This window comes from Rhinopithecus bieti, unplaced genomic scaffold (assembly GCF_001698545.2).
Source record: "Rhinopithecus bieti isolate Rb0 unplaced genomic scaffold, ASM169854v2 scaffold_2349, whole genome shotgun sequence".
Taxonomy (NCBI): Eukaryota; Metazoa; Chordata; class Mammalia; order Primates; family Cercopithecidae; genus Rhinopithecus; species Rhinopithecus bieti.
The window spans coordinates 271,317-297,062 of record NW_016804051.1 but is presented as its reverse complement, the minus strand read 5'-3'; the positions used below and the strand labels follow the sequence as shown (position 1 = coordinate 297,062).

Genomic DNA, 25,746 nt, shown 5'->3' with positions numbered 1-25,746 from the left:
GCACATGAATGAACACAGGGTTCTACGGAGGGTCCCCCTTGTTAGTGAACACAGGGCAGAACCACAGAGAGAAAGGTCCTCTCTGAATTAGTGAAATGTCCCCAGGATAAGTCATAGTTCCATAGCTGGGAAGACATTGCTTTCACATAGACGCTGTACAGCCAAGCTCTTTGCCATGGAGATGGCCTCCTGGATCTGCCTTAATGCGGGGATAAGAGTCATGGTGAGATATCACATTTACCTGATATGATGGGCCTGCAGTGAGCTACGCAGTGAGCTTCCTTCTAATAAAGGAAGCACCCAGACACTTAGCTCATTGAGAAGCTTCATGGCCAGAGGCAGGAGGAATGTCTTCACCTAAGGATGCATTCTTTCCCTAATGGCCTGGAGGGGCCACCTTTCTTCTCCACCCTCCTCCAGGGAAAGTGGACATCTGGACTCCTTTCTTGGGGCCATCGAATTGCTAGAGACTAGCTGGCTTCTCACAGCCACCCCTAAGACACCTGCCTTAACCCCAAGGATGGAATAATCAGGGCTCAAAAGATCTGCTGCCTCGGTCAGCTTGGCCCAGGCTTAGAGGGGAGATGCTGCTGTTGCCGCCTTTTCTGCGACTTTCTCTCCAGCAGACACAGCCAGGACCCAATGCTGATGTACGTGAAACCAACCAATCCCTTCTTCACTCAGGCATTATTCCTAGAAGATGGCTCGAGTCCCACTTCACTGTTTCTCCCTCCCCTCCCCTCCTGTCCCCTCCTCTCCCCTCCCTTCTCTTCTCTTCTTTTCCCTTCTTTTCAGAGACAGGGTCTTGCTATGTTGACCAGGGTAGTCTCAAACTCCTGGCCTCGGCAATCCTCCTGCCTCAGCCTCCCAAAGTGCTAGGATTACAGAAGTGAGCCCCCACACGTGGCTCCACTTCACTATTACTTTCATTACTTCTGCAATCAGTCTTGGAAGTGTCTGGGAACACCTGGAAAAGGCAAGTGGTGAATGACCTTCCTGAGGCCTCTAGCCACCCATGCCTCCATCTAGCCACCCATGCCTCCATGACTTTTCTTGCTCTGGGCCCCGACATCTCAAGGTAGTTTGGGTCTCATACCTTAACAAGGCAGTGCTGGTGACATTAACTGGAACTCTGCCAGGCCAGTAAGCCAGTGCCGGGACCCGGTGCCCTCCTTCCCAGGTCGTCTGCTTGGCTGGACTTCCCCCTGTGAGAGGAGGGGAGCAGCTGGTTCATCCATGGTGATAACTCCAGATTTCTTTTCAGCTAAGAGTTAGTCTCTGGGAGAACCCCTTTCTGAGTTTCCAATAACCCCAACAAAGGAATGACTTTTTTGGTAACTAGCTATTTCCTTCAACTAGCTAGTGTCTTTCAATATATGCTTTTTATTTTACTGGACTTCAGATGTAAAACGTTGCCTCACTCTACTGAATCACCTCATTTTATTTTCTTCATGAGACCTTCTCCACTGTAAATTATTTTTTTCATTTATTGATTTGCATGTTGTGTGTCTCAACACCATGAGACTTCATCAGTCTCATGCACCTAAGACATAGTGGGGCTTAACGAATCTTTGCTGAGTGAGTGAACTTCTCTTCCTCGTGATCATAATGTGACTGTCTGTTTAGGATGAAGAAATACAACTATTAAAGAAGAGAAAAAGAAGGAAACTTCTGCAGCTATTTGATCTGCTCAATGTCCAAGAACCGATCTGGCATGGATTTTATGGCTTTATTTTGTTTTGCTTTGCTTTGTTTTTCCTTGAATTAATGAGTTGTTCTGATGTTATGGAGACAGTGTCAGTAATAGCTCCAACCTCTTGCCTCCCGGAGGAGGTAAGAACCAACTACGTGCAATCTATGAATTTCCACTTTGGTTATTAAAGGAATTATTTTTGTACCCATTAAGTCAAAAGCGACCACCAGTATAATGATGGCTAGCGGGCTGGAAGAGATGAGGTCATGTTTGATGGAAACATCCTGAATACATGTTGGGTTGCATGAACCACGGCCATCCCACCACCCCCACACACACCCCACCCTCATCCTGGTTGAGCCAAGGGCCAAGGATCCCACAAAGTTAGCGTGTGCACGGCCTTTCCAACGCAAGTGCTGTGTGTGGCTGACACACACTGTGGTCATGCAATTTCCCTTTGTTTGGCTGGTGTGAATAATAAAAGCAATTATGTGGGGAGGAGCGTGGGGAGGAACAAGATGAAGGCTTCTGTCGCCCTGTACTAGCACTGCTGCAAACAGAACCTTTGATGTCCCTGGCCCAGCACACCACACGGGAAATGCTCAGCATTCTTAGGACTCTTTCATAACCAGCTTTGGAGTCCCTCAAGTTTTGAAGTAAGAAACAAAACACAAAATAACTTACGTCCTATGGACTGTTTATGTTTAAGGGTGTGGGGTTCAAAAATCCAATTGGGGTCTCTGCAGGCTGAGTGAGACGCTCTTTGATCTAGCCCAGCATTTCTCAAATACATCCTTCCTATCGAGAGCCACGTCTCCAATAAATACATATAGCTCCCTCCAATTTATTCACGCACTTGGAACAAAGAATCCAGAACTCCAGCAAGCATAAAACACATTTCCACGTGGCTTTGGAATGTATGACTTATGCTTCAGCTTAGGGCCAAAGCGCAGGGAGGAAGCATCCGCTCAAAAGCATGTGCTGGGGCTTCGTGGATATTTCCACCCCCATGGGGGCATCTTTGTGGATGCTTGGGGTATGGGTGGGTGAAAACGGGGAGTCTGTTTATCTGCATGTCCATGGTGTACAATATTCAAATAGTCTTGCTTAACCTTTGAGGCCAGATGCTAAGGAAGGATCGAGGCTGTAGTTCCAGGAAACAAGCCATTAGCTCTATTGGTCCAGCAGAAGGCACTGGGGTGGGCAGTGGCACCAGGGTTGAACACAGGATTTGGTCTCTGCCTCCAGGATGTTTCCAGAAGGATAAACTGATCTTTAATTAATAAATTTGCTCATCGGTCTTCACCACTAGGGATTCTTCTCGTTTGCCACAACCTTTTGTTTTGCTCTCTTGTAGCTGACTGGCTTTCCTAATACGCTCTTCAGAGAAAAACATTTCAATGTGCTTGTCTTATTTCAGCAAAGGATTGAAAGCTGGAGGGGTTTGGAGGAATCCAGCTAGTTATAAAACAGGTGTAGTCAACAAAGCAGACAATCTCCTTGCAAAAGATTCAGGAATTAGGAGAAAGAAAAAGATTGGCTGAGAGAAGTCCCTTAGTGTGGTCACTTAAGGAGCAATCCCATCTTTCTGTTGCAGAGACTAGTCGGCCAGCGCAGGCTACACCCTGGGTTCTGGCTCTAACAGGAAGACACAATTATATATGCCAGCCATGCAAATGATCACAGGCCCACAGATCTTGTATTCTAAAGGGATTCGTCTTAAAAGGGTCTAGAGTGTGAACAAGCAATTCTTAAATATTTATGTATCACCCACAACGCAGATACTGTCTTGCTATAAATTCCAATTTCTCACTGGTACTCCTAGCAGTGGACAAAACTTACAAAGATCTGACTAGCATTCTGTTAGCCCCTGGGGTTGTATAGTCTAATTATGAGATGCATATGCTTGTATCAAACAGGCGTGTTGTGTTTCATCTGCACCAGCAAAGGCTGAATTCTAAGGTAGCTACTCCTAATCCCCCAATATTCTTCAGTAATACCTGCTCCCACTAATGGGTAGTTATTCTAAATTAAACATAATATGAATAACAACAACAATAGCATCTCCTATATTTATTGAGCCCTTACTAAGTACCAAGTTAAGTGCTCCTCAGCATAAAGATACATGCTTCCTGGTATTACCTCATTGAATCCTTATGACACCCTCTCAAGTTAGCCACTATGGGGAAACCAAAGCTCAGAGAGGCTAAGTAATTTGCCCCCAAGTCACATAGCTAGAAAACGATAGAGCCGGCTGGGCGCGGTGGCTCACGCCTGTAATCCCAGCACTTTGGGAGGCTGAGGCGGGCGGATCACGAGGTCAGGAGTTCGAGACCAGCCTGACCAATATGGTGAAACCCCATCTCTAGTAAAAATACAAAAATTAGCCAGCCATGGTGGCACATGCCTGTAATCCCAGCTACTCAGGAAGCTGAGGCAGGAGAATCACTTGAACCCGGGAGGCAGAGGTTGCAGTGAGTCAAAATTGAGCCACTTCACTCCAGCCTGGGTGGCAGAGTAAGACTCTGTCTAAAAAAAAAAAAAAGAAAGAAAGAAAATGATAGAGTCAAGATCTGAATGCCGGTCTGACTACACAGCCAGCACCCTCACTCACTAAACCTAGGGCAGTGGTTCCCATTTTGGATATGTATTAGAATCACTGGGGAGCTTTTAAAAAATACTCATGCCAAAGTCTCTTTCCCAGAGACTGTGATTTAATCGGCCTGCAGTGAGGCTCTGACATCAATATCTTCTAAACCTCTCCTGGGGCTTTAGTGTGGAGACCACCCATTCCCAGGGAAGGAGGGCAAGGGGCAAGATAGGGAAGAGAACACAGCACAGTTCAAAGTTAAATGTAGCTAATGGTCATCGTCACCGCAGGCTTTCTGTTGCCCACGCCTTTATACCTCTATGCCATAGCGTCATAAATATGACCTTATAAGTCATAGTAAGTAAGAACAATAGATAATCCATAAATGAAACTTCTAATCACTTTTCAATTTCAAACACTATTCATTCATTTAGATAAGCTTCCATACTTTGATCGGGCACTGGCGCATTAAAAGTGTTAGTTGCCTTCAGCTTTCTGTCGAGAAATGCATGTCTTATGGCCATGAGAATGCATTTCTATGCACTCACGGTTACTTATGACTCTAATTAAAGCAGAGCCTCTTACTTAAAGCAATAAATATTTAGCCACAGCAACCAAAATATAAACAAAACCATGATTCATGAATTTGCTTATTTGTGCTTCTCTGGTTACGGAAGTGAAGTGGTATTTTATGATGCATCGAGACAGGGGCAGGCCGAGAAAGACTCACCACTGCCCACGCGGAGGAATAGTGGTCTTTCTTGGCTGGGACCCAAGGGCCATATTTCACTGAGTCAGAAAGGCAAGGCAGCAAACAAGGAAATTCGCAAAATTCTCCATACAGAAGAATCACCACAAGAGATCTCATCTAAGATACGGATTTCTGGGTCCTATCCCCAGGAATTCTAATTTAATAAGTCCAGGGTGGGGCTCTGATTCTAGGTAATTCTGATGTCAGTGGTCTGAAAACCAGAGTTGAAGAAGTATTCAATGAATAATTAGGACGATGCCTTTGGGGGCAGGCAGGTCTCCAGTGGCACCCCTGCCAACCAAGTGGCCTTGGGCAGAATTCAAAACCTCCCTCAGTCTCAATCATCTCAGCCAGGAAGCAGGGAAATGACTGTACAGTTGACCCTTGAATAACACAAGAGTTAGGGCACTGACTCCCACGCAGTTGAAAATCTGGGCATAACCTTTGACTCTTCCAAAACTTAACTACTGATAGCCTTATGTTGACCAGGAAGCCATACCAATAACATAAACATTCAATTAAGACATATTTAGTATGTTATAGGTATTATATACTGTAGACTTCCAATAAAGTGAGCTAGAGAAAAGAAAATGTTAGTAAGAAAATCCTGGCCAGGCACAGTCGCTCACAACTGTAATCCTAGCACTTCAGGAGGCCAAGGCAGGAGGATGGCTTGGGCCCAGGAGTCCAAGACCAGACTGGGCAATGTAGTGAGACCCCCTGTCTCTACAAAACAAATAAATAAATAATTAGCTAAGTGTGGTAGTCCCAGCTACTTGGGAGTCCTAGCTGGTAGTCCAAGCTACTTGGGAGGCTGAGTTGGGAGGATTGCCAGAGCCCAGGAGGTTGAGGCAGCAGTGAGCTCTGATTAGATCACTGCCCTCTAGCCTGGAAAACACAGCAAGACTCTGTCAAAAAAGAAAAAGAGGAAAAAGAAAAGAAAAGAAAAGAAAGAAAGAGAGAGAGAGAGAGAGAGAGAGAAAGAAAGAAAGAAAGAAAGAAAGAAAGAAAGAAAGAAAGAAAGAAAGAAAGAAAGAGAGAAGGAAAAGAAGGAAAGGAAAGAAAGAGAAAGAAAGAAAGAAAGAGAGAGAGAGAGGGAGGGAGGGAGGGAGGGAGGGAGGGAAGAAGAAAAGAGAAAAGGAAGGAAGGAAAGAAGGAAGGAAGGAAAGAAAGGAAGAAAGAAGAAAAGAAAACAGAAAAGGAAGGAAGGAAGGAAGGAAGGGCAAGGGAAGGAAGGAAGGAAAGGGAAGGGAAGGAAGGAAGGAAGGGAAGGAAGGAAGGAAAGAAGGAAGGAAGGAAGGAAGGAAAGAAGGAAGGAAGGAAGGAAAGGGAAGGGAAGGAAGGAAGGAAGGAAGGAAGGAAGGAAAGAAGGAAGGAAAAATCAAATTAGACGAAAGACAAAATATATTTTCTATTCATTAAGTGGAAGTGGCTCATCATAAAGGGCTTCATCCTCGTTGTCTTCATGTGGAGTAAGCTAAGGAAGAGGAGGGGAAAGAGGAGAGGTTGGTCTTGCTGTCTCAGGGGTGGCAGCAGCAGAAGAAAATTCATGTATTAAGTGGACCCACGCAGTTCAAATCCGTGTCACTCAAGGGCCAACTGTATTTATCTCATAGGGTTGTGGGAACAGCTATATAAGATAGTGTACATAAAGCTTTAAGCAAGGTACTTTTGCATAATGCCTGCCAGAGAAGTGCCAACCAAATTACCTATAGGAAGAAAATAGCAGAGAGCACAACCTCCGACAGTTTGGTTTGGCATGCATAGTGTTTTTCTTTTAACTAATGCTGAATGTCATTTGGCAGGGTCCTCTCTCCAGTTTATTGAATTCCTAACACTGCCCATGACTGACAAAAACAAACATTTGTTCCTTTGTATCACCTGCCTGGCCCACAAAGCCATTAGCATTTGTGACTGGGTAGCGTGCCTATTCTGAGGAGTGCACATTCTAATAACCTTCTAAAGAAGCAGGCTCTCAGCCCAGTGCAGTGGCTCGCACTTGTACTACCAGCACTCTGGGAGGCCAGTGCAAGGAAGATCATTTGAAGCCAGGAGTTCGAAACCAGCCTGAGCAATAAGCAAGACCCCTCTGCCCCATCTCTGTAAAAAAAGGAAAAAATGAAAATTTAATGTTCCAGGCATGGTGGCTGTAGCCTCAGCTACTAGGGAGGCTGAAGCAGGAGAATTGCTTGAGCCCAGGAGGTCAAGGATGCAGTGAGCCATGATCACACCACTGCACTGCAGCCTGGGCAACAGAGTGAGACCCTGTCTCTACAAAAATAAAATAAAGAAGCAGGCTTTGTTTCTAAATGTAGTATGTCCCCTTGCCAAGGATGCCTACAGTGTACTCGTTTTCTAGAAACACAGGGCAGCCTGGGACTCCGGCTGGCCTGGGGTGGCCCTGAGGATGGGATGAGGACATTCCACTAAGCCTGGTGGCCAAAGGCCCAGAAAGAGACACAGTTTGACTTCTGCTGGGTCTCCATCAGCAAGCCCAGGCCCCAGCCAGGGCCAACAGCCAGAGTCCCTTATCCCTCGCTCTCTCACCCCATGGCACCTCTGACTTTTCCCCGCCCCACCCCCTACCCCAAACGGGACAGAAGGCCCAGGATGCGGAGACTGCTTCCCAGTGGGAAAGATTATGCAACAACCTGATAGCATCAGATTACAAACAACCAAGGTCTCCTAGGAGCCTGGATGCCAAATTCAACAGAATGTTTCCTCATCACCAAGGGGGAGGAAGGAACAGTTCTGCTCTTCAAATAAAACAAGAAAAGATTTTCCAGACAGAGGAGCAGTCAGTTAGGGGAAAAACAAGGTGTTGGTTCTGTCCCGGGTAGGAAACAGATCTGGCATGGAGAAGGGAAGGCGGCTGCAGTGAGAGCCAGGCCTCCTGGACCAGGCTGCGGGCTCAGAGACAGCAGGGGTGACTAACTCGTGCCCTTCTTCTTCGGGAGAAGGCAGGGCTGCTTTGCTCTGCCTCCGCCCCAGTTCTGTGTCTCCTCGCCCCTGCAGGGCACAAGCCAAGTGGAGTATTCTCAGTCCACACGCACGGGGTGAAAAGATGACTCCAGGAGACGCTGCCTCATCCCATCAGCTGAGCGGGGCGGTTCAGCCAGGAAAGGAAAGGGAAGACAAGCAGGGGGGCCTGGGGGCCCTGAGAACAGGGGAAGACAGCGCGTGGCCTGACGCAGCAGCCTGGCTTCAGGGAGAAAGTTGCGCGACTCCGGTACTGTTTGTCCTACTCCGTTGCGAAAACATTGACCGCCTTCTCTCTTTCATCTACTCTTGAGTCTGGCCCCCGTACAGTGAGCCGTGCAGACATCCCACTGATGGGAAACTGGGTGAGGAGGAGCAGGTGGCCAGAGGGACCCCAGCCCCTTTGACTCACAGGACATGGCCACCTGCCGAGCAGGGAGCTGCCTGGCTTCCCAGAGCCTCAGCAGCATTCCAGGCAGAGAGGAAGATGGAGGCTATGGCATAGTTAGTTGACAGGAAGCTGCTTTGGAGAATGAGGAAGAAGAAGTGTTTACCCCCAGGCAGCAGCCTTTCAGGCAAAGTTCACTTTCAGACTCCCAAGAAAGGAAAGGAATGGCATCCAGCCCCAGCCCGATCATGAATTTAAGTGCTGTCACCCACCAATCCCACATCAAGCCACAGAGTTAGTGGGAAGGCCTTGCCCCAAAAAAGAATGTTATCTTGAGGTGCCTGAAATTCAGCTTCAGAACAATGTTTCCCAAGAGACCCTGAACATTTTAAAGTTATCTGCATGTGATTTGTTGCCTGATCCTTTAGTGAGGGAATCTTTTTCAGGGTGTTTGCCAGTCCCCTTCTAGAGCTTCTACGGGTGGGGTCCTGTCAGGTTGTTTCAGCTAGGAATTAAGAAATTGAATCTAATGGGGGTTATCATTAGAGGCCAGGCACAAGGCTGGGAGCGTCCCAGGCAGTACCCCCACTGATTTTCCCAATAGTCTACGGAGAATGGTCCACGACTCCACCTAACAAGAAGAGGATGCTGAGCCCTGAGCTGAGTCAAGATTTAAGCCCAGCCTGAGCCTCCAAACCCTCTCTGCCTCCCACAGATGTAGAAAGATTCAGACTGTCGCAAGAGCTAAAGACTTTTTCCTTGACAATTACTAGGTTCAAAGAGCAAGATAGGATTTTCCAGGTGGCTGAGCCGTCGCGCATAACCAGGTGTGTGTGAGAGCAGTCACGTGGCTTGGGGAATGAGCCAGTGATGGTCAGAGGATGTGGGCCCCTCCATTGCTGGCTGGCCTCGGGGATGCCTTCCATTCTCGTTGGCCTCAGTTTCCTCATTTGTCCAATAAGGTGGCTGGAATAAAGATCGCTGATGGCGGCCAGGCATGGTGACTCACGCCTGTAATCCCAGCACTTTGGGAGGCTGAGGCGGGTGGATCACTGGAGGTCAGGAGTTCAAGACCAGCCTGGCCCACATGGTGAAACCCCGTCTCTACTAAAAATACCAGACATGGTGGCGGTTGTGGTGGCGCACATGTGTAATACCAGCTACTCAGGAGGCTGAAGCAGGAGAATTGCTTGAACCTGGGAGGTGGAGTTTGCAGTGAGCCAAGATCGCACCACTACACTCCAGCCTGGGCGACAGAACAAGACTTTGTTTCAAAAAAAAAAAAATGACTTAAGTCTTTTCCAACTTTGGCATTCTTTGAACTTGGGGATATTCCTGGAGATTTTGTCACTGGCTTTTCTCATTGGTCATTTTTGGATCAGTGGAAATGAGACTGGTACTTGCCCTTCTCCTTGTTCTCAGCTCCCCTGATACAAGAGGGATCTTTTAAAACAATTGACTAGTATGCTGGAGGGGGAGTGGGAAGTGGTGAGCAACTGTTTAAAGGATATGGGGTTAAACAAAATAAATATATATTTTTTAAAAGCTAGGCATAGGCCAGGTGCAGTGGCTCACACCTGTAATCCCGACATTTTGGGAGGCTAAGGTGGGAAGATTGCTTAAGTCCAGGAGTTTCACACCAGCCTGGGCAATATAGCAAGACCCTGTCTCTACCAAAAAAAAAAAAAATTTAAAAAGTAAAAGAAAAATTAACTGGGTATGGCAGTACACGCCTGTGGTCCCAGCTACTTAGGAGGCTAAGGTGGGAGGATTGCTTGAATCCAGGAGGTTGAGGCTGCAGTGAGCTGTAATGATGCCACTGCACTCCAGCCTGGGCAACAGAGCAAGACTCTATCTCAGAAAAAAAAAAAAATGCAGGGGGCGCAGTGGCACACTCCTGTAGTCCAAGGTACTCAGGAGAATGAGGTGGGGGGATCCTTCAAGCTCAGGAGTTTGAGGCTGCAATGAGCTATGATCGTGCCACTGCACTCCAGCCTGGGGGACAGAGCAAGACTATATCTCTAAGATATTAATAAATAAATTAATTAAAGGATATAGGGTTTTCTTTTGGGGTGATAGAAGTGTTTTGGAATTAGACAGACATGGTCGTCACACAACATAGGGAAGGTGCTAAGTGCTACTTAACTGAACAATTTAAAATGTTAATTTTATGTGATGTAAATTTCACCTCTATATTTAACATTAAATAATGTCCCTCCCGCTCTTAAAATCTTCCCATGGTTCCACATTTCCTTAGAATAAAAGCCAAACTGAAAAGATCGTTGAATGCTGGCCCCATCTCTCGCTATTCTCCTTGGTCGCCACAAACTCCAGACTCACAGACACAGGGGCAGCTCCAGGGAGCGGCTCCTACTCCCTGATGTTCCCACCTCTGCCCGGGCTGCTGCCCTCGCCCAGAGCCTCTTCTCCTGCCAATCCCTGGCTGTCTCCTACTCATTCTTCAAAACGCAAACCATCCCCAGGGAAGCCTATTTGCTACCCAATATAGTAGCCAGTAGCCACATATGGCTACTGAGACCTGGAAGTGTGGCTGGTGTGACCAAGGAATTGAATTTTAATTGACTTGTATTAATTTTAATTTAAATAGCCATATGTGGCTAGTGCCTGACATACTGGATTATGTAGCTCTAGACAGGTGGTTCTCAAATTTTAACCTGCATTATCACCCAAAGGACTGGTTAAAACACAGATTCCTGGGACCCATCTCAAGTGTTTCTGATTCTTTTGGCCCAGGGTGAAGCCCTAAAATTTGTACTGTCAACAATTTCTCAGGTGCTGCTAATGATGCTGGTTGGGGAACCACACTTTGATAATCATTGGTCTAAAGTTGAAAGTTCTACACTCAGATGATTCTAGACTCACGGTCTAGATGTAGACGTTCTGGACTGGTGGTTCTCAAAGTTCGGTCCCCGGACCAGCCACATCAGCATCGCCTAGGAGTGCCTTAGAAATGCAAAATCCCCATCGGCAACCCAGCCCTCTTGGGTCACAACTGTATGTTAGCAAGATCCCCAGGGGACGGTCTGCACACTTTAATTTTAAAATCAAAGAAACACTGTTCTAGACTGTCATTCCTTGCGGTTGGGGCTTTGTTGATCTTTGTAGCACCAGTACTGAGCATAGTTCCTGGCACACAGTAGGTGCTCAATAGGAGGAATAGAAAACAGTAGGCGCTCAACAAATGCTTGCAGGAGGAAGGAAGGAAAGGAGAGACGGAGGTTGCCCAGCTAGTAAATCTATTTTCTTTTCTTTTTTCTTTTCTTTTTTTTTTTTTTTTGACAGAGTCTCACTCTGTTGCCCAGGCTGGAGTGCAGTAGTGCAATCTCAGCTCACTGCAACCTCCTCCACTTCCCAGGTTCAAGCGATTCTCCTGCCTGAGCCACTCGAGTAGCTGGGATTACAGATGCCCGCTACCATACCTGGCCAATTTTTGTATTTTTAGTAGAGACAGGTTTTCACCATGTTGGCCAGACTGGTCTTGAACTCCTGACCTCAAGCTATCTTCCTGCCTCAGCCTCCCAAAGTGCTAGGGCTACAGGCATGAGCCACTGCACCTGGCCAGCTAGTAAATGTATTTCTCATCATTCTCTCAAAGAATGGGGTCCCACTCCACATTCTTAAGCCTGACTCACTATTTCAAAACTGCCTCATAAAGGGAGAAGAGATCAATAAGGCAAGTCCTCAGATAGGAGATCAGCAGGTCCATTCTTCTCCCCACGGAGAAGCCACTTACTTGCAGATCCTTTCCCCTACATCCATGGTCTCCACACCTTCTGGACTTTTAACCATGGGGCTTCTGACACCAGGCTATTCCAGGCTTTCTAACTGAACACTGAAGATGGCAGCCTGGCCCAAGGGTGTCCCAGGTACAGAAAGGAGGAATTGTAATCAGCTATTGCAACAAACCACTCCCAGTGTATGCTGTATTTCTCTAGGCTCTTGTTTCTTGACATACCTCCATCTACCTCCAGTCCTCCTTAGCATCTTCTCTTGACCCAGCTCTCCAGAAATCACAACTAAATCACAGCATTTTTTAACTGAAGAGGACCAAAAAGATCTATGCATATAGAGAGAGAAAGAGAGAGAGTGAGAGTGAGAAATACCAATACTCAAAAAGATAAAATAGTCTGGTCACTGAGAAAGTTAGCGGGAGGTGGTACTCAGCTCTCCTGACCCCTGACTCAAATTTCCAGACACAAGTTATGGCCACAGTCCAGCAGCCACTTGCTCCTAAAGTTCTCAAGCTATCTGATCCAAGGGACATCAAGTTAAAATTGAAAAATAGGCCGGTTGCAGTGGCTCACACCTGTAATCCCAGCACTTTGGGAGGCTGAGGTGGGCGGATCACCTGAGGTCAGGAGTTCAACACTAGCCTGACCAACACGGAGAAATCCCATCTCAACTAAAAATACAAAATCAGCCAGGTGTGGTGGCGGGTGCCTGTAATCCCAGCTACTAGGGAGGCTGAGGCAGGAGAATCACTTGAACCCAGGAGGCAGAGGTTGTAGTGAGCCGAGATTGTGACATTGCACTGTAGCCTGGGGAACAAGAGCGAAACTCTATCTCAAAAAAATAAAAATAAAAATGATAATGGCCGGGCATGGTGGCTCATGCCTGCAATCCCAGCACTTTGGGAGGCCAAGGCGGGTGGATCACTAGAGGTCAGGAATTCAAAACCAGCCTAGCCAACATGGTGAAACCCCATCTCTACTAAAAATACAAAAACAAAAACAAACAAACAAAAAATTAGCTGAGCGTGGTGGCACACACGTGTAATCCCAGCTACTTGGGAGGCTGAGGTAGGAGAATCGCTGGAGCCCAGAAGGTGGAGGTTGCAGTGAACCAAGATCACGCCACTGCACTCCAGCCTGGGTGACAGAGTGAGACTCTGTCTCAAAAAAAAAAAAATCAGCATTTGCTTCTCTGCACCAGAATAGAGGTGCACAATGCTTCAGTTTCTAGGTAACTACAGTTATCCTGCCAGACTAATACGATGAGGGGAGTACTAGTGGAGACCACCTGGAGACAGCTGAGGGCCATAGGTCAGGATTGAGTTTGACAGCAGGGAAAACAGCCTGATATAGTTTGGCTCTGTGTCCCCACCCAAATCTCACGACGAATTGTAATCCCCAGTGTTGGAGAAGGGGCCTGGTAGAAGGCGACTGGGTCATGAGAGCAGATTTCCCCTTTGCTGTTCTCACGATGGTGAGTGAATTCTCATTAGCCTTGGCTGTTTAAAAGTGAGTGGCGCCTTCCTCTTCACTCTCTTCCTCCTGCTCCAAACATGTAGGACGTACACGCTTCCCCTTCGCCTTCTGCCATGATTGTAAGTTTCCTGAGGCCTCCCTAGCTATGCTTCCTGTACAGTCTGAGGAACTGTGAGTCAATTAAACTTCTTTTCTTTATAAATTACCCTGTCTCAGGGAATTCTTTATAGCAATGTGAATTTATTTGATCTCTTGGAGTATTGGTGTTTCCATAGATAGATAGATAGATAGATAGATAGATAGATAGATAGATAGATGACAGATAGATAACAGATAGACAGATAGATAGATAGATAGAACGGGCAGACAGACAGACAGATAGACCTTTTTGGTTCCCTCTAATTCAAGAATGGTGCGATTGTGTGTATTAGTCTGTGGAAGAATACACAGTCCCAGATCTAAAATTCTGCCTCACACATTCCTCAATGGGGGTAATCTTGCCAGGCCCACCTCCGAACCCCTTGGACACAAATACCTCCTAAATGTTTAATTTATATGAAACAAACAATACTGGTTTATTGTAGGGGTAAATTCACCCCTTCAACTCTCCCTCTGCTGCCCAGAGGTAATTACTGCTACTGTTTTGTTACCCTTTATTGATTTCAAGATTTTTTGAGTCTACATATGATTATTTTTTATATAATAAAATCATACTTTACATATTGTTCCATATTGGAATCTGTTTTATTCATTAAAAAATATCTCATGTAAATGTTTCCAAGTCAATAAATATGAATTATTTTAGTGGTTCTTTGTTATTCCTTTTAATGGAGGTATAATAATTTCTTTAAGCACTATCGTCTTACTAGACACTTGGGTTATGTCCAACTATGAAAAAAAATTCACTGCAATGAGCATCCTTTTTCGTATGTCATTGAGCATGTGCCTAATTATTTCCTCAAGACAAACTCTTACAGGAGGAATTGATGCATCAAAAGATATGCGTATTTTTCAAGCATTTGGTCCATATGTCAAATTGTCCCCGGCATGGCTGCACTCTCAGAAAGTGAGGTCCTTGTGGGAAAGCTCTCCCAGAGCAGATGGGAGCTGAGCTGGAAGTTGAAAGATGTTGAAATAGAGACAGAGGCAGCTGTGAGAAGCAGTATGGTACAGCAGGGCGAGTACCAACTTTAATTTCAATGGAAAACCTGGCTCCCTCCTCACAAACTGTGTGACATGGGCAAATTACTTACCCTCTCTGAGCCTCTCTCTTTCTTCATCTGTAAATGGAGCTATGACTGCCACCCTCTCACTATTGTAAGAACTGTTACATTAAAAACCTTGCACCGTTGTGCACTAAATATTTTTTGAATGGATGAAATAAGTTAATGGTTGGATGGATGGATGGATGGATGGATGGATGGATGGATGGATGAATTTTTAAAAAGGAAGGAGGAAGAGCAAGGGAACAGGATGAAAGTAAAGACAAAGCACATTTGTTGGAATGTTCATAGACTGGCTTGTTGGGTGGAGGGCTGGTCGCCTTTGGGAAGTTCTAGGAGGAAAGGAGAGACAGGGATGGTCCAAACTGAGCAGTCGTTTTCTCCATCACAACTTGCTCCTTCTACTCTGGGTGCTGGTGGCTGGTGAGCAAATGTGTCCCTGTTTCACGATGTTGACCCTAAGGCCCAGGTATAAGTTGTTCCCCACCCAGAGGCAGAATCCCACACCCCAGCCTGGCCTCAGCATTGCAGTGGGATCCACCAGCCCCAGCTGAGCCTCTTACCTCGACGAGTTTGCCACACTCCAGTGAAGGCACCCACACTGCCCGCTAGCTCACACTTCTGAGCCCATGGGCCATTGTCTCCTAGAAACCAGAAAAAGCATAATGGTCACCAGGCTGGTTGGACACTTTCGCTGACCCTCCCACTCTAGCCCTATCTCCCTGTGCAGAGCAGGAACTAGATAGAAAAAGGACTTATAAAGGCAAACATGGGCCTGGTACAGTGGCTCACGCCTGTAATCCCAGCACTTTGGGAGGTGGAGGCAAGCAGATCACTTGAGGTCCGGAGTCCCAGACCAGCCTGGCCGACATGGTGAAACCCCTTCTCTACTAAAAATACAAAAATTAGCCGGGTGTGGTGAGTGGCACCTACAATCCCAGCTACTCTGGAGGCTGAGGTACAAAAAAACGCTTGAACCCAGGAGGCGGAGGCTGCAGTGAGCCGAGATCACGCCACTGCATTCCAGCCTGGGTGACAGAGCGAGACTTCATCTCAAAAAATAAGTAAAAATAAATAAATAAATAAATAAAGACAAATATGATTCCCACTCGTGAAGAACAACCTTTGATATGAGGCCTGTCTCTATGGGGCTTTTAGAGACAAGTGGCATTTTCTGCCCCAACCCACCCCATCGTGAGCTTCTTGCCTTCCTTGCCTTTCCTCCTCTTCCTTCCTCTTTCCTCCCTTGCCTTTCTGTAAGTTTTCAGCAATTTCATTGCCACCGTCATCAGCCTCAGTCCAGCGACTGTTTATTGAGCATCTGTTATGCACCCAGTGTTTCACATACATCGTCTCATAATCCTCCAACATGCTATGGAGTAGATTCTGTTATTAGCTTAATTTTGCAGATGAGGAAAAGGAGGCTTGGAGAGATTAAGGGAATTCCCTCAGTAGTAGAATATAGATTCAAATCCTATAGGAGTTTATAACACCTTTGCTGCACGGTAGAGAGTATTGGTCTCTACTTGACCTGAAAGCAGTGCTTTTTTTTTTTTTTTTTTTTTTTTTGAGACAGAGTCTTGCTCTGTCGCCCAGGCTGGAGTACAGTGACACGATCTCAGCTCACTGCAACCTCTGCCTTCCAGGTTTAAGCTATTCTCCTGCCTCAGCCTCCCAAGTAGCTGGGACTACAGGCATGTGCCAGTATGCCCAGATAATTTTTGTATTTTTAGTAGAGACAGGGTTTTGCTATGTTGGCCAGGCTGGTCTCAAACTCCTGACCTCAGGTGATCCACCTGCCTCAGCCTCCCAAAGTGCTGGGATTATAGGTTTGAGCCACCACGCCTGGCCGAAAGCAGTGCTTTTAACCTCTGTGGTCGCTCCAGACAGAAACCTAAAACACACAATGCATGTATGAGGCCTTTAAAGAGGCCACCAGTTCAGCTCACTACGGCCACTCAGCCAAAAGACGTGACACGGGGAGTGGCAGCAAGCGGAATCTTTGGGACCAGGGAAGATGGAGAAGAGGGAAATCTCAGAACTGCACAAGGACAACACAGGCTCACAATGTCAATGTCATTCAATGGCAATTAAGAGCAATACCCAGATAGCCTGAATCGACACACAAGGGGCCAGCAAGGTGCCTGCTCTGTGTGTGCAAACCTTCCCAGGGACTTGGCCTTGGAGGCCCCAGTGGACAGGTGCTCAGCATTCAGGCCAGTAAGCCTTATCTGGGCCTCAAGTTCAAAGCAAGCCCCCTGACCTATGAAAGGGGATCACAAGGCCAGACTCTGCTCTTCACAGGTAATGTGCAAGTTTATCTATTAAATGGCAGTTAGGCTGGCTGGCTTTTATCACTTTACCTGTAAACCAGAGGAATGTGTTGTCCTTCGCTGTGTGGTCAACTTTGTCCTTGATCTGGCCAACCAGACCATCCATCTCCCGGAGCCCTGCACCATACAGCCTTCTGCCCCGTGGGGCTGCTGGTAGCTGAGTCACAGGTAAGGGCACGTGCATGTGGGCCAGAGCCACATATAGCAGGAAGGGCCTCCCGCTGGTGCTGAAACAGGAGAACCAAGAGGTGACTTTTCAGAAGGCTCTCCTGGCTCGTCTGGTGCCTCAGGGATCCTCCCTTTCCTCCAGGAAACTCCCCAAAGCTCCTTCTGCCCCATAGGCTCAGGAAGGACACATTTATCCATAACCTTCCAAGGAAATGTGAAAGCAATCTGGTGAGCCGATTAAAAATGAGAATTGTAATAATAGTTACTATCCCTTATCATTTACTGAGAGCTTATTATATGGGACTCACGTTGTCTAGGTTCATCCTCATCATAGCCCCGTTTTTCAGATGAAGAATCAGAAGCTTAGAGATTAAAGGACTTGCCCAGGGTATGCAATTAGTTACATGTCCCAGTCTTGCTCTTAACTGCCACGCTGTAAAGTCTAAGGCATACACACACACACACACACACACACACACATACACACACCTTTACATTTTATTTTGCAGCATCCAAACTATCCTGTTCATTCTCAGCCTCCTTCCTCCCTCCCTCCCTCCCTCCCTTCCTTCCTTCCTTTCTTTCTTCTTTTTGTTTTTTAGACAGACTCTCACTCTTGTCACCTAGGCTGGAGTGCAGTGGTACGATATTGTCACACTGCAACTTACGCCTCCTGGATTCAAGCGATACTCCTGCCTCAGCCTCCTCAGTAGCTGGGATTACAGGTGCCCACCACCACGCCCGTCTAATTCTGTATTTTTAGGAGAGACGGGGTGTAGCTATGTTGGCCAGGTTGGTCTCAAACTCCTGACTTCAGGTGATCTGCCCTCCTTGGCCTCCCAAAGTGCTGGGATTACAGGTGTGAACCACTGTGCCTGGCCAGTCTTGTTCCTTTCTAAGAGATAAGTGGTTGTCTCGGGTGAATTACAGGAATTCCAAGGACACATATGACCACCAGGTAACATCTAGATCAGGGCTCTGTCAGAGGCCCTGTTGTTCTGCTGCCTCTGTAGTAATCCTGATTCCCCTGGAAAGTGCAGAATGAAAGGCTTGGAGGGAGCTGGGGTGGCCTCCAAGCAAAGGTCCCAGCCTTCCTCCCAGCCAAGAGCAGCTGCAGAATCACAACGGTGGCAGGGACCTTCAGGGGCCCTCTCCCACAGATCCACCCACAGGGGTCTTTCAAAGGACACCAAACAAGGGTACTGGGAGAGTACAGAATCAACAACACTCCAGTGGGGGGAGATGCATGGCCCTTTCATACTTGTTCACCCAGAGATTCACTGGGACCCAGGGGTCTCCTTAGCTCACCCTGGTTTACACCACCTCACAGCCTTGCTCTATAGCCACCTGTGCCCTCAAACTCCCCTGCATCCTGGCTCCCAGGGTCTGCCGCCCAGGACTGTGCTTGCACTCAGTTCTCTTTGATAGGTATAAAACCCTGGACACAAGTCCCAAGACAGGGGCCTCTGCCTTCCCCATTTTAATTCACACTTTCTCTGCAACATTGCTAGAGTTGTGTTGTTCAGGGCAGCAGCCACAAGTCACATGTAACTATTTAGATTTAAATTAATGAAAATTCAATCATATTAGAAGTTCCACGGCTCACATGCTAGCACATGGGTGGACCTGGAAAATATTATGCTAAGTGAAATAATCCAGTCAGCAAGAAGCAAATAACTGTACGATTCCACTTGTGTGAGGTACCCAGAATAGTCCAATTCAGAGAGAGAAGGCAGGATGGTGAGTGGTGGGGCACTAAGAAAAACTGGGCAGTTTATGTTTCATGGGTACAGTTTCAGTTAGCAAAAACGAAAAAGTTCTGAAGATGGATAGTGGTAATGGTTGCAAAACAAAGTGAATGTTTAATGCCACAGAACTTTACATTTAAAATGGTTAAGATGGTAAAATTTTATCATTATATATATATCTGTATATATTCATATCCACAGTAAAATACACACACACACACACACACACAAATTCCTAGCCACATTTCAAATGCTCAGCAGCAGCAGGTGGCTAGAGGCTAGCAGCTTGGACAGTGCAGACAGAAAACATCTCCATTCTTGCCGAGCTTTTTCGTATAGCACTGATTTGCAGTGCCTGGTGACCCCTCTCCCAGGGATGGTCATGTACAGTTGTGCAGGTTGTGGCCTACATCAGGACATCCTGCTGAGTGAATGAGTCCTGATTTCCAGCTTACAATCTACTGCCTTGGTACCCTGCACAAGGCAGTGCCTAGCCAGAAGGGGTGTCTTTTTGTAATTTTCAGGTAGATTCCATACTGCAGTGGTGCCTAAACCTGGCTCGAATTTCAAGAATTTTGTAAACCAGTTGTTAAACACGGCCATTGCTAAAAATTGAATTATATAAGTTTACAATTAAATAAATTTTATTTTTTTGCCAGGCGTGGTGGCTCACACCTGTAATCCTAGCTCTTTGGGAGGCCAAGGTGGGCGGATCACTTGAGGTCAAGAGTTTGAGACCAGCTGGGCCAACATGGCAAAACCCTGCCTCTACTAAAAAATACAAAAATTAGCCAGGCGTGGTGGCAGGCACCTGTAATCCTGGCTACTCGGGAGGCTGAGGCAGGGAGAACTGCTTGAAACCAGGAGGCAGAGGTAGCAGTGAGCCAAGATTGTACACTGCACTCCAGCCTGGGCAACAGAGCGAGACTCTGTCTCAAAAATAAATAAATAAACAAATAAATAAATAAATAAATAAATAATATTTTTTAAAGGTGGTACATTCTCACCATTTATCACTTCCTAATTACTACATTCTACTATGATGTATGCTCATGGGCTTATTTACATCTATTGTATCTGTGTGGTAGAAATAACACACAATGGCTTGCTACTGCCCATCATTTCTCAATGCCCCATTCAGTAACATCTCCATAGCTGGAAATCAGCCATGGTGACAGTGAGTATTTACACCCCAGGAATTGGCAAATGCTACAAGTTGCAGCTGTTTTCTTAGAAATCAGCTCACCGTGTGTATAGGTGAGGGGCGGTCCTGCTGTCCACCCTTCACCATCCATCATCATCTTCCAAATTCTCACCCATTATCAAAGTCACATTAGCACCCTGAGCCAGAAGCTTACAGAGAAGGGCAGTTATAAGAGATGGCAGAGCACAGGCTGATGAAGAGCACAGCCTTGAGAATCCTGCATCCAAACCTCCGGATTTGTTATTTCATGACTGTGTAGCCCTGGACAATTAACTTACCCTTGCCATCTATAAAATGGGGACAATCAGACCTCCCCAACAAAGTTGTTGTGTAACTTCCCACACTAAGCATCTAATAAATGGTAGCTTATTTTGTTGTTGTTTTTTGTTTCTGAGATGGAGTCTCCCTCTATCTCCCAAGCTGGAGTGCAGTGGCATGATCTCGGCTCACTACAACCTCCAGCTCCCGGGTTCAATCAATTCTCCTGCCTCAGCCTCCTGAGTAGCTGGGACTACAGGCACGTGCCACTACGTCTGGCTGATTTTTGTATTTTTAGTAGAGATGAGGTTTCACCATGTTGGCCAGGCTGGTCTCGAACTCCTGACCTCAACTGATCCACCTGCCTTGGCTTCCCAAAGTGCTGGGATTACAGGCGTGAGCCACTGCACCCGGCTGCTTCCTTGTTAATAATGTTGAATACATGCCAGCAGTAGTAAGTATAAATGGTGCCCAAGGGTGTACCTCTTTCCCTGCATCTTGATGCCAGGCTAGATTCCAAAACACGGCATCAGGCAGAGCCCACACAGACTAGTCCCTTTGGGGCATCTGTCCTGCAAGTCACCTCTTCATTATGCACCTGCGCTGAATGGAAAATAGAGTGAGGGACACCTGGTGCTTTAAAAAAATACTGACTATATCACAGTGTGACTCCACTTTTGTTTTTTAAAATATGTTCATTTCAACTATACCTTAATAAAACCAGGGAGACATATGTTTATGCACCAACATAGAAAGAGGCTAGAAGAACATAATCAGAGCTATTAAAACAGGTTATTCTCATGCCTGTAATCCTAGCACTTTTGGGAGGCCGAGGTGGGTGGATCACCTGAGGTCAGGAGTTCAAGACCAGCCTGACCAACATGATGAAACCCTGTCTACTAAAAATACAAATTAGACAGGCATGGTGATGCGTGCCTGTAATCCCAGCTACTTAGGAGGCTGAGGCAAGAGAATGGCTTGAACCCGGGAGGCGAAGGTTGCAGTGAGCCCAGATTGTGCCACTGCGCTCTAGCCTGGGCAACAGAGCAAGACTCTGTCTCAAATAAACAACAACACCAACAGGTTATCTCCGGGGTGGAATTCAGGGTGATTTTTTTTTTGTTTGCTTGTCTCAGTTTTCCGAGATTCCTAAAGGGAACACGTGTTATTTTTGTGAGTAGAGAAGGAAAAAAACAAGTAAGATAACACAGGGAACATTCCAGGAGAGCAAGAGGATGCGGCAGGGCGTGGAGACACACTGAAGATTATGGTGCAGAGACAGCTAAAGGTGGGGAAAATCATCTGATCCGAAGTGGAAAAGGGCAGGTGAGAGGCACCCATCTCTAAAGAAGTGTCCCCAGATGGTGCCTAGGTGGAGGGAGGCAGGCCTGGAGCTGCAGGCAGGGCTTCCCTCATGCAGGGGGAAATGAATACTTGCAGCTGTCAGCCCACCGGCCTCTCTGGTGGTGGTTCCCTGGGGATGGATGGACAAGGGGTCTCTCTGAATTGGACTGCTGCAATAACCACTTGTCCCCCGCCCCACCATTTTGCCATCTTCCACTAGACCCTGGCATCACAGACAACCTTCTCTAACCCAGACTTGATCTGGCAGATCCCTATTTAGAAACGTACTAGGGCTGTCAGACACGATGGCTCACGCTTGTAATCCCAGCACTTTTGGAGGCCGAGGCAGTTGGATCACCTGAGATCAGGAGTTCAAGACCAGCCTGACCAACATGGAGAAACCCCATCTCTACTAAAAATACAAAATTAGCCGGGCGTGGCGGCGGGCACCTGTCATCCCAGCTAGTCGGGAGGCTGAGGCAGGAGAATCGCTTGAACCCAGGAGGCAGAGGTTGCGGTGAGCCGAGATCGCGCCATTGCACTCCAGCCTTGGCAACAAGGGCAAAACTCCATCTCAAAAGAGAAAAAAAAAAAAAAAGAAAAATAAGAAACATACTAGGACTCATTGCAGCCTGCAGGGTCAATCCAAACTCCTTACCCAGCCTTTGCAGTTTTCCTTATCTCGGTCCCTTCCAGCCAGACCTTCCTTCCTCCTCAAAGACTCTTGCTATATGCCAGTGTCCCAAGCACCTCACCTACTTCCTGTGCCTCATCTATGTTATTCCTCTCTCAGCAGTATTCTCCCTGTTATCTTGCCTAAAAACACTTAATCAGTTCTTAAGATCCAACTCCAAAGCCACCAATAGTCCTCCTCCTTTGCTCCCAGGTCACGGTTGGCTGCCTCCTCTCTGCCCCCATCCGTGCCATAGCCCTTTTCCCTGCTTCTTGCAGTATTAATAAGACACAAACAACCTGCATTAAAGCATGTTTTTACATATCTGGTTCCCCACTAGCCTGGAAATCACTCAGAGACTGGACATGTCTAATTCACATTTGAATCCCTGGCACAACAGCAGCACGTCACTGGGGCTGGAGAAAGTAACTCGTTCATTTAGTCATTCATTCATTCATTAAATATTTATTAAGCTCTAACTGGGCACTGGGGACAGAGCAATGAGCACAATAGATATGATTTCCACCCTCTTGGAGCTTAACATCTAATTAAGACCAGGAAAGAGAAAAAGGCAACTAAAAAAATAAATAAGATGATTATTTAGAAATTGAGTATAGGTAGTGCATCCCAAATCTGAAAATCCAAAATACTGCAAACTCTGAAGCTGTCTGAGTGCTGACCTGACACTAAAGGAAATACTTATGGGAGGATTAGGGATGCTCAGCCGGCTAAGTATAATCCAAATAGTCCAACATCTTAAAAAATCCAAAATCTGAAATATTTCTAGTCCCAAGCATTCCAGATAAGGAATACTCAGCCCATAGGAGTGATGGAAGAGAAATACAAGGTGCTGTGGAAGGTCTAACAGGGGAACCAAATGGGGTTTGGGGTGTGGAGGGGAGGGAAAGATCCCCGAGACAGTGGGACCTGGAGGACGGTGTGTGGTGACCACACAAGGCAGAAAGCACAGCCCTGGGGGAGACGGTTGATATGGTTGCGTCCCTATTCATCAGTTTATTTTGTCAATCACTAGAGATTTGTCTCTACATTCAAACAGGAGAAAGGAGAAAGAGGGGTTGGGGGTGAGTCTGGTCTTTGGATCTGAACCTGAATCCGTGATATAGGTTGGTGTCGGTTGGGAGCTGGGTGAGAGGCAAGATGTGGAGGAGGCAGCACCACAGCAGGGGCGCTTAGGCAAGCACAGGTGCCAGCAATGAAGGGGAGTAGCGAATCAAGGAAAACAGAGAATTCTGCAGATCCCAGGCGTGAGCTCATGAAGACTGCAACACGTCGTTCGTCTCTGCATCCCGAGGACCTAGTTCCAAAAGATGCATGTCCTGTGTCTTAGCCTGCTTGGGCTGCTATAACAAAATACCACTCCCTGGCGTGGCTTAGTATACAAACATCGACTTCTCCCAATTCTGTTTTTTGGGTGTTTGTTTTGCTTTGTTTTTATTGTTGTTGTTGTTGTTTTGAGACAGTTTGGCTCTTGTTGCCCAGGCTGGAGTGTAATGGCATGATCTCGGCTCACCGCAACCTCCGCCTCCTGGGTTTAAGCATTCTCCTACCCCAGCCTCTCAAGTAGCTGGGATTACAGGCATGTGCCACCACGCCCGGCTAATTTTTGTATTTTTAATAGAGATGGGGTTTCACCACGTTGGCCAGGCTGATCTCGAACTTCTGACCTCATGTGATCCACCCGCCTTGGCCTCCCAAAGTGCTGGGATTACAGGCATGAGCCATCATTCCTGGCCTCTTTTTTTCTTTTTCCAGGTTCTAGAATGCAGAAAGACTTTTCTGTTTGTTTGTCTGTTTGTTTTGTTTTGTTTTTGTAGAGATGGCATTCTCACTATGTTGTACAGGCTGGTCTTGAACTCCTGAGCTCAGGCAATCTCCTACCCTTGACCTCCCAAAGTGCTGGGCTTACAGACATGAGCCACCATGCCTGACTTTAGGTCTCCCAGTTCTAGATGCTGGGAAGTCCATTGTCTGGTAAGGGGCTGATTATTGGCTTATTAGCAGACAGCTGCCTTCCCACTGCATCTTCACATGGCCAAGAGAGAGCACACCATAGTCTCTTTCTCTTCTTTTAATACAAACACTAATCCCAACATGGGGGCTTCACTTTCATGAGCTTATCTAAATCTTATTTCCTCCTAATGGCCCCACCTCCTAATACCACCCCACTAAGAGTTAGGATTTCAACGTGTAGTACATGACACCATGGAATATTGATTTGTTTGAAAGGTCTGATTTCAGGCCAGGCACGGTAGCTCATGCCTGTAATCCCAGCACTTTGGGAGGCTGAGGCAGGTAGATCACCTGAGGTCGAGAGTTCAAGACAAGCTTGGCCAACATGATGAAACCCCGCCTCTACTAAAAATGCAAAAATTAGCTGGGTGTGGTGGTATGCGCCTGTAATCCCAGCTACTTGGGGGGCTGAGGCAGGAGAATTGCTTGAACCCAGGAGGCAGAGGTGGCAGTGAGCCAAGATTGCACCACTGCACTCCAGTCTGGGCGACAAGGGCGAGAGACTCAGTCTCAAAAAAAACAAAGAAATATCTGATTTGAAACATCCTGGGCCACTGCTCATTCTGATGCCCGATACATTCCTGCTTATTAAGCCCTGTATTCCCCACTTAGGCGCAATGCACGGTCCCAGACCTCATAAGGAACAGAGGCCCAGCTAGCTCTGGGACCCAGGAGCCCATGCCTTCTATCTGCTCCTTTGTCCTATTCAGAGCTTTGCCTGCTGCTTAAAAAACTCAGATCAAGCATTAGCAATCAGCACTGCTACCAGATGAAAGGTCTAAAGTCAAGTAAACTGAATGACCAGCAGTGATACCCAAGTACTACATCGAGGGTCTTGGGTGAGACACTAAAGCCAACTAAAGACCCAGGTAAAAACTCCCTAAGTCCTGGGTCCCCTTGTCAGAGAAGAGTGGGAAGCCACACTCTAGGGATACCTGGTGGTTTTGACAAACAGGTCCAAGTTGGGGGAGGGGCTTGAGGCAGGGGCCAGAGTCATGGAGGAGGAAGGGCAAGGACCTGGGGGCCTTTTCTGCTGATGCTCAGAAAACCATTTGGCATGTGGAAATCCCAAAGAAATCAGCATTTCTGGGGATTTCCTTCTGTTAAATGCCAACAGGACTCGGGACTTTTCACT

General features: G+C 46.8%; 1 protein-coding gene across 6 annotated transcripts in view; it reads right to left on the bottom strand.

The window, feature by feature from the left end:
- The window catches only part of ARSG (arylsulfatase G), a 154,044-nt gene that overhangs the window by 23,083 nt on the left and 105,215 nt on the right, over positions 1-25,746 (bottom strand). For all 6 annotated transcript variants that reach the window (XR_001883676.1, XR_001883677.1, XM_017863483.1 and 3 more), the window contains 3 exons: positions 17,216-17,412; positions 15,416-15,496; positions 1,097-1,205 (listed from right to left, as the gene is read on the bottom strand). Coding sequence is in view for 4 of the 6 variants with exons in the window: in XM_017863483.1 (XP_017718972.1) it covers positions 1,097-1,205; positions 15,416-15,496; positions 17,216-17,412 (387 nt within the window). In the remaining 2 variants the exon portion in view is untranslated. The remainder of the gene's footprint in view (positions 1-1,096; positions 1,206-15,415; positions 15,497-17,215; positions 17,413-25,746) is intronic.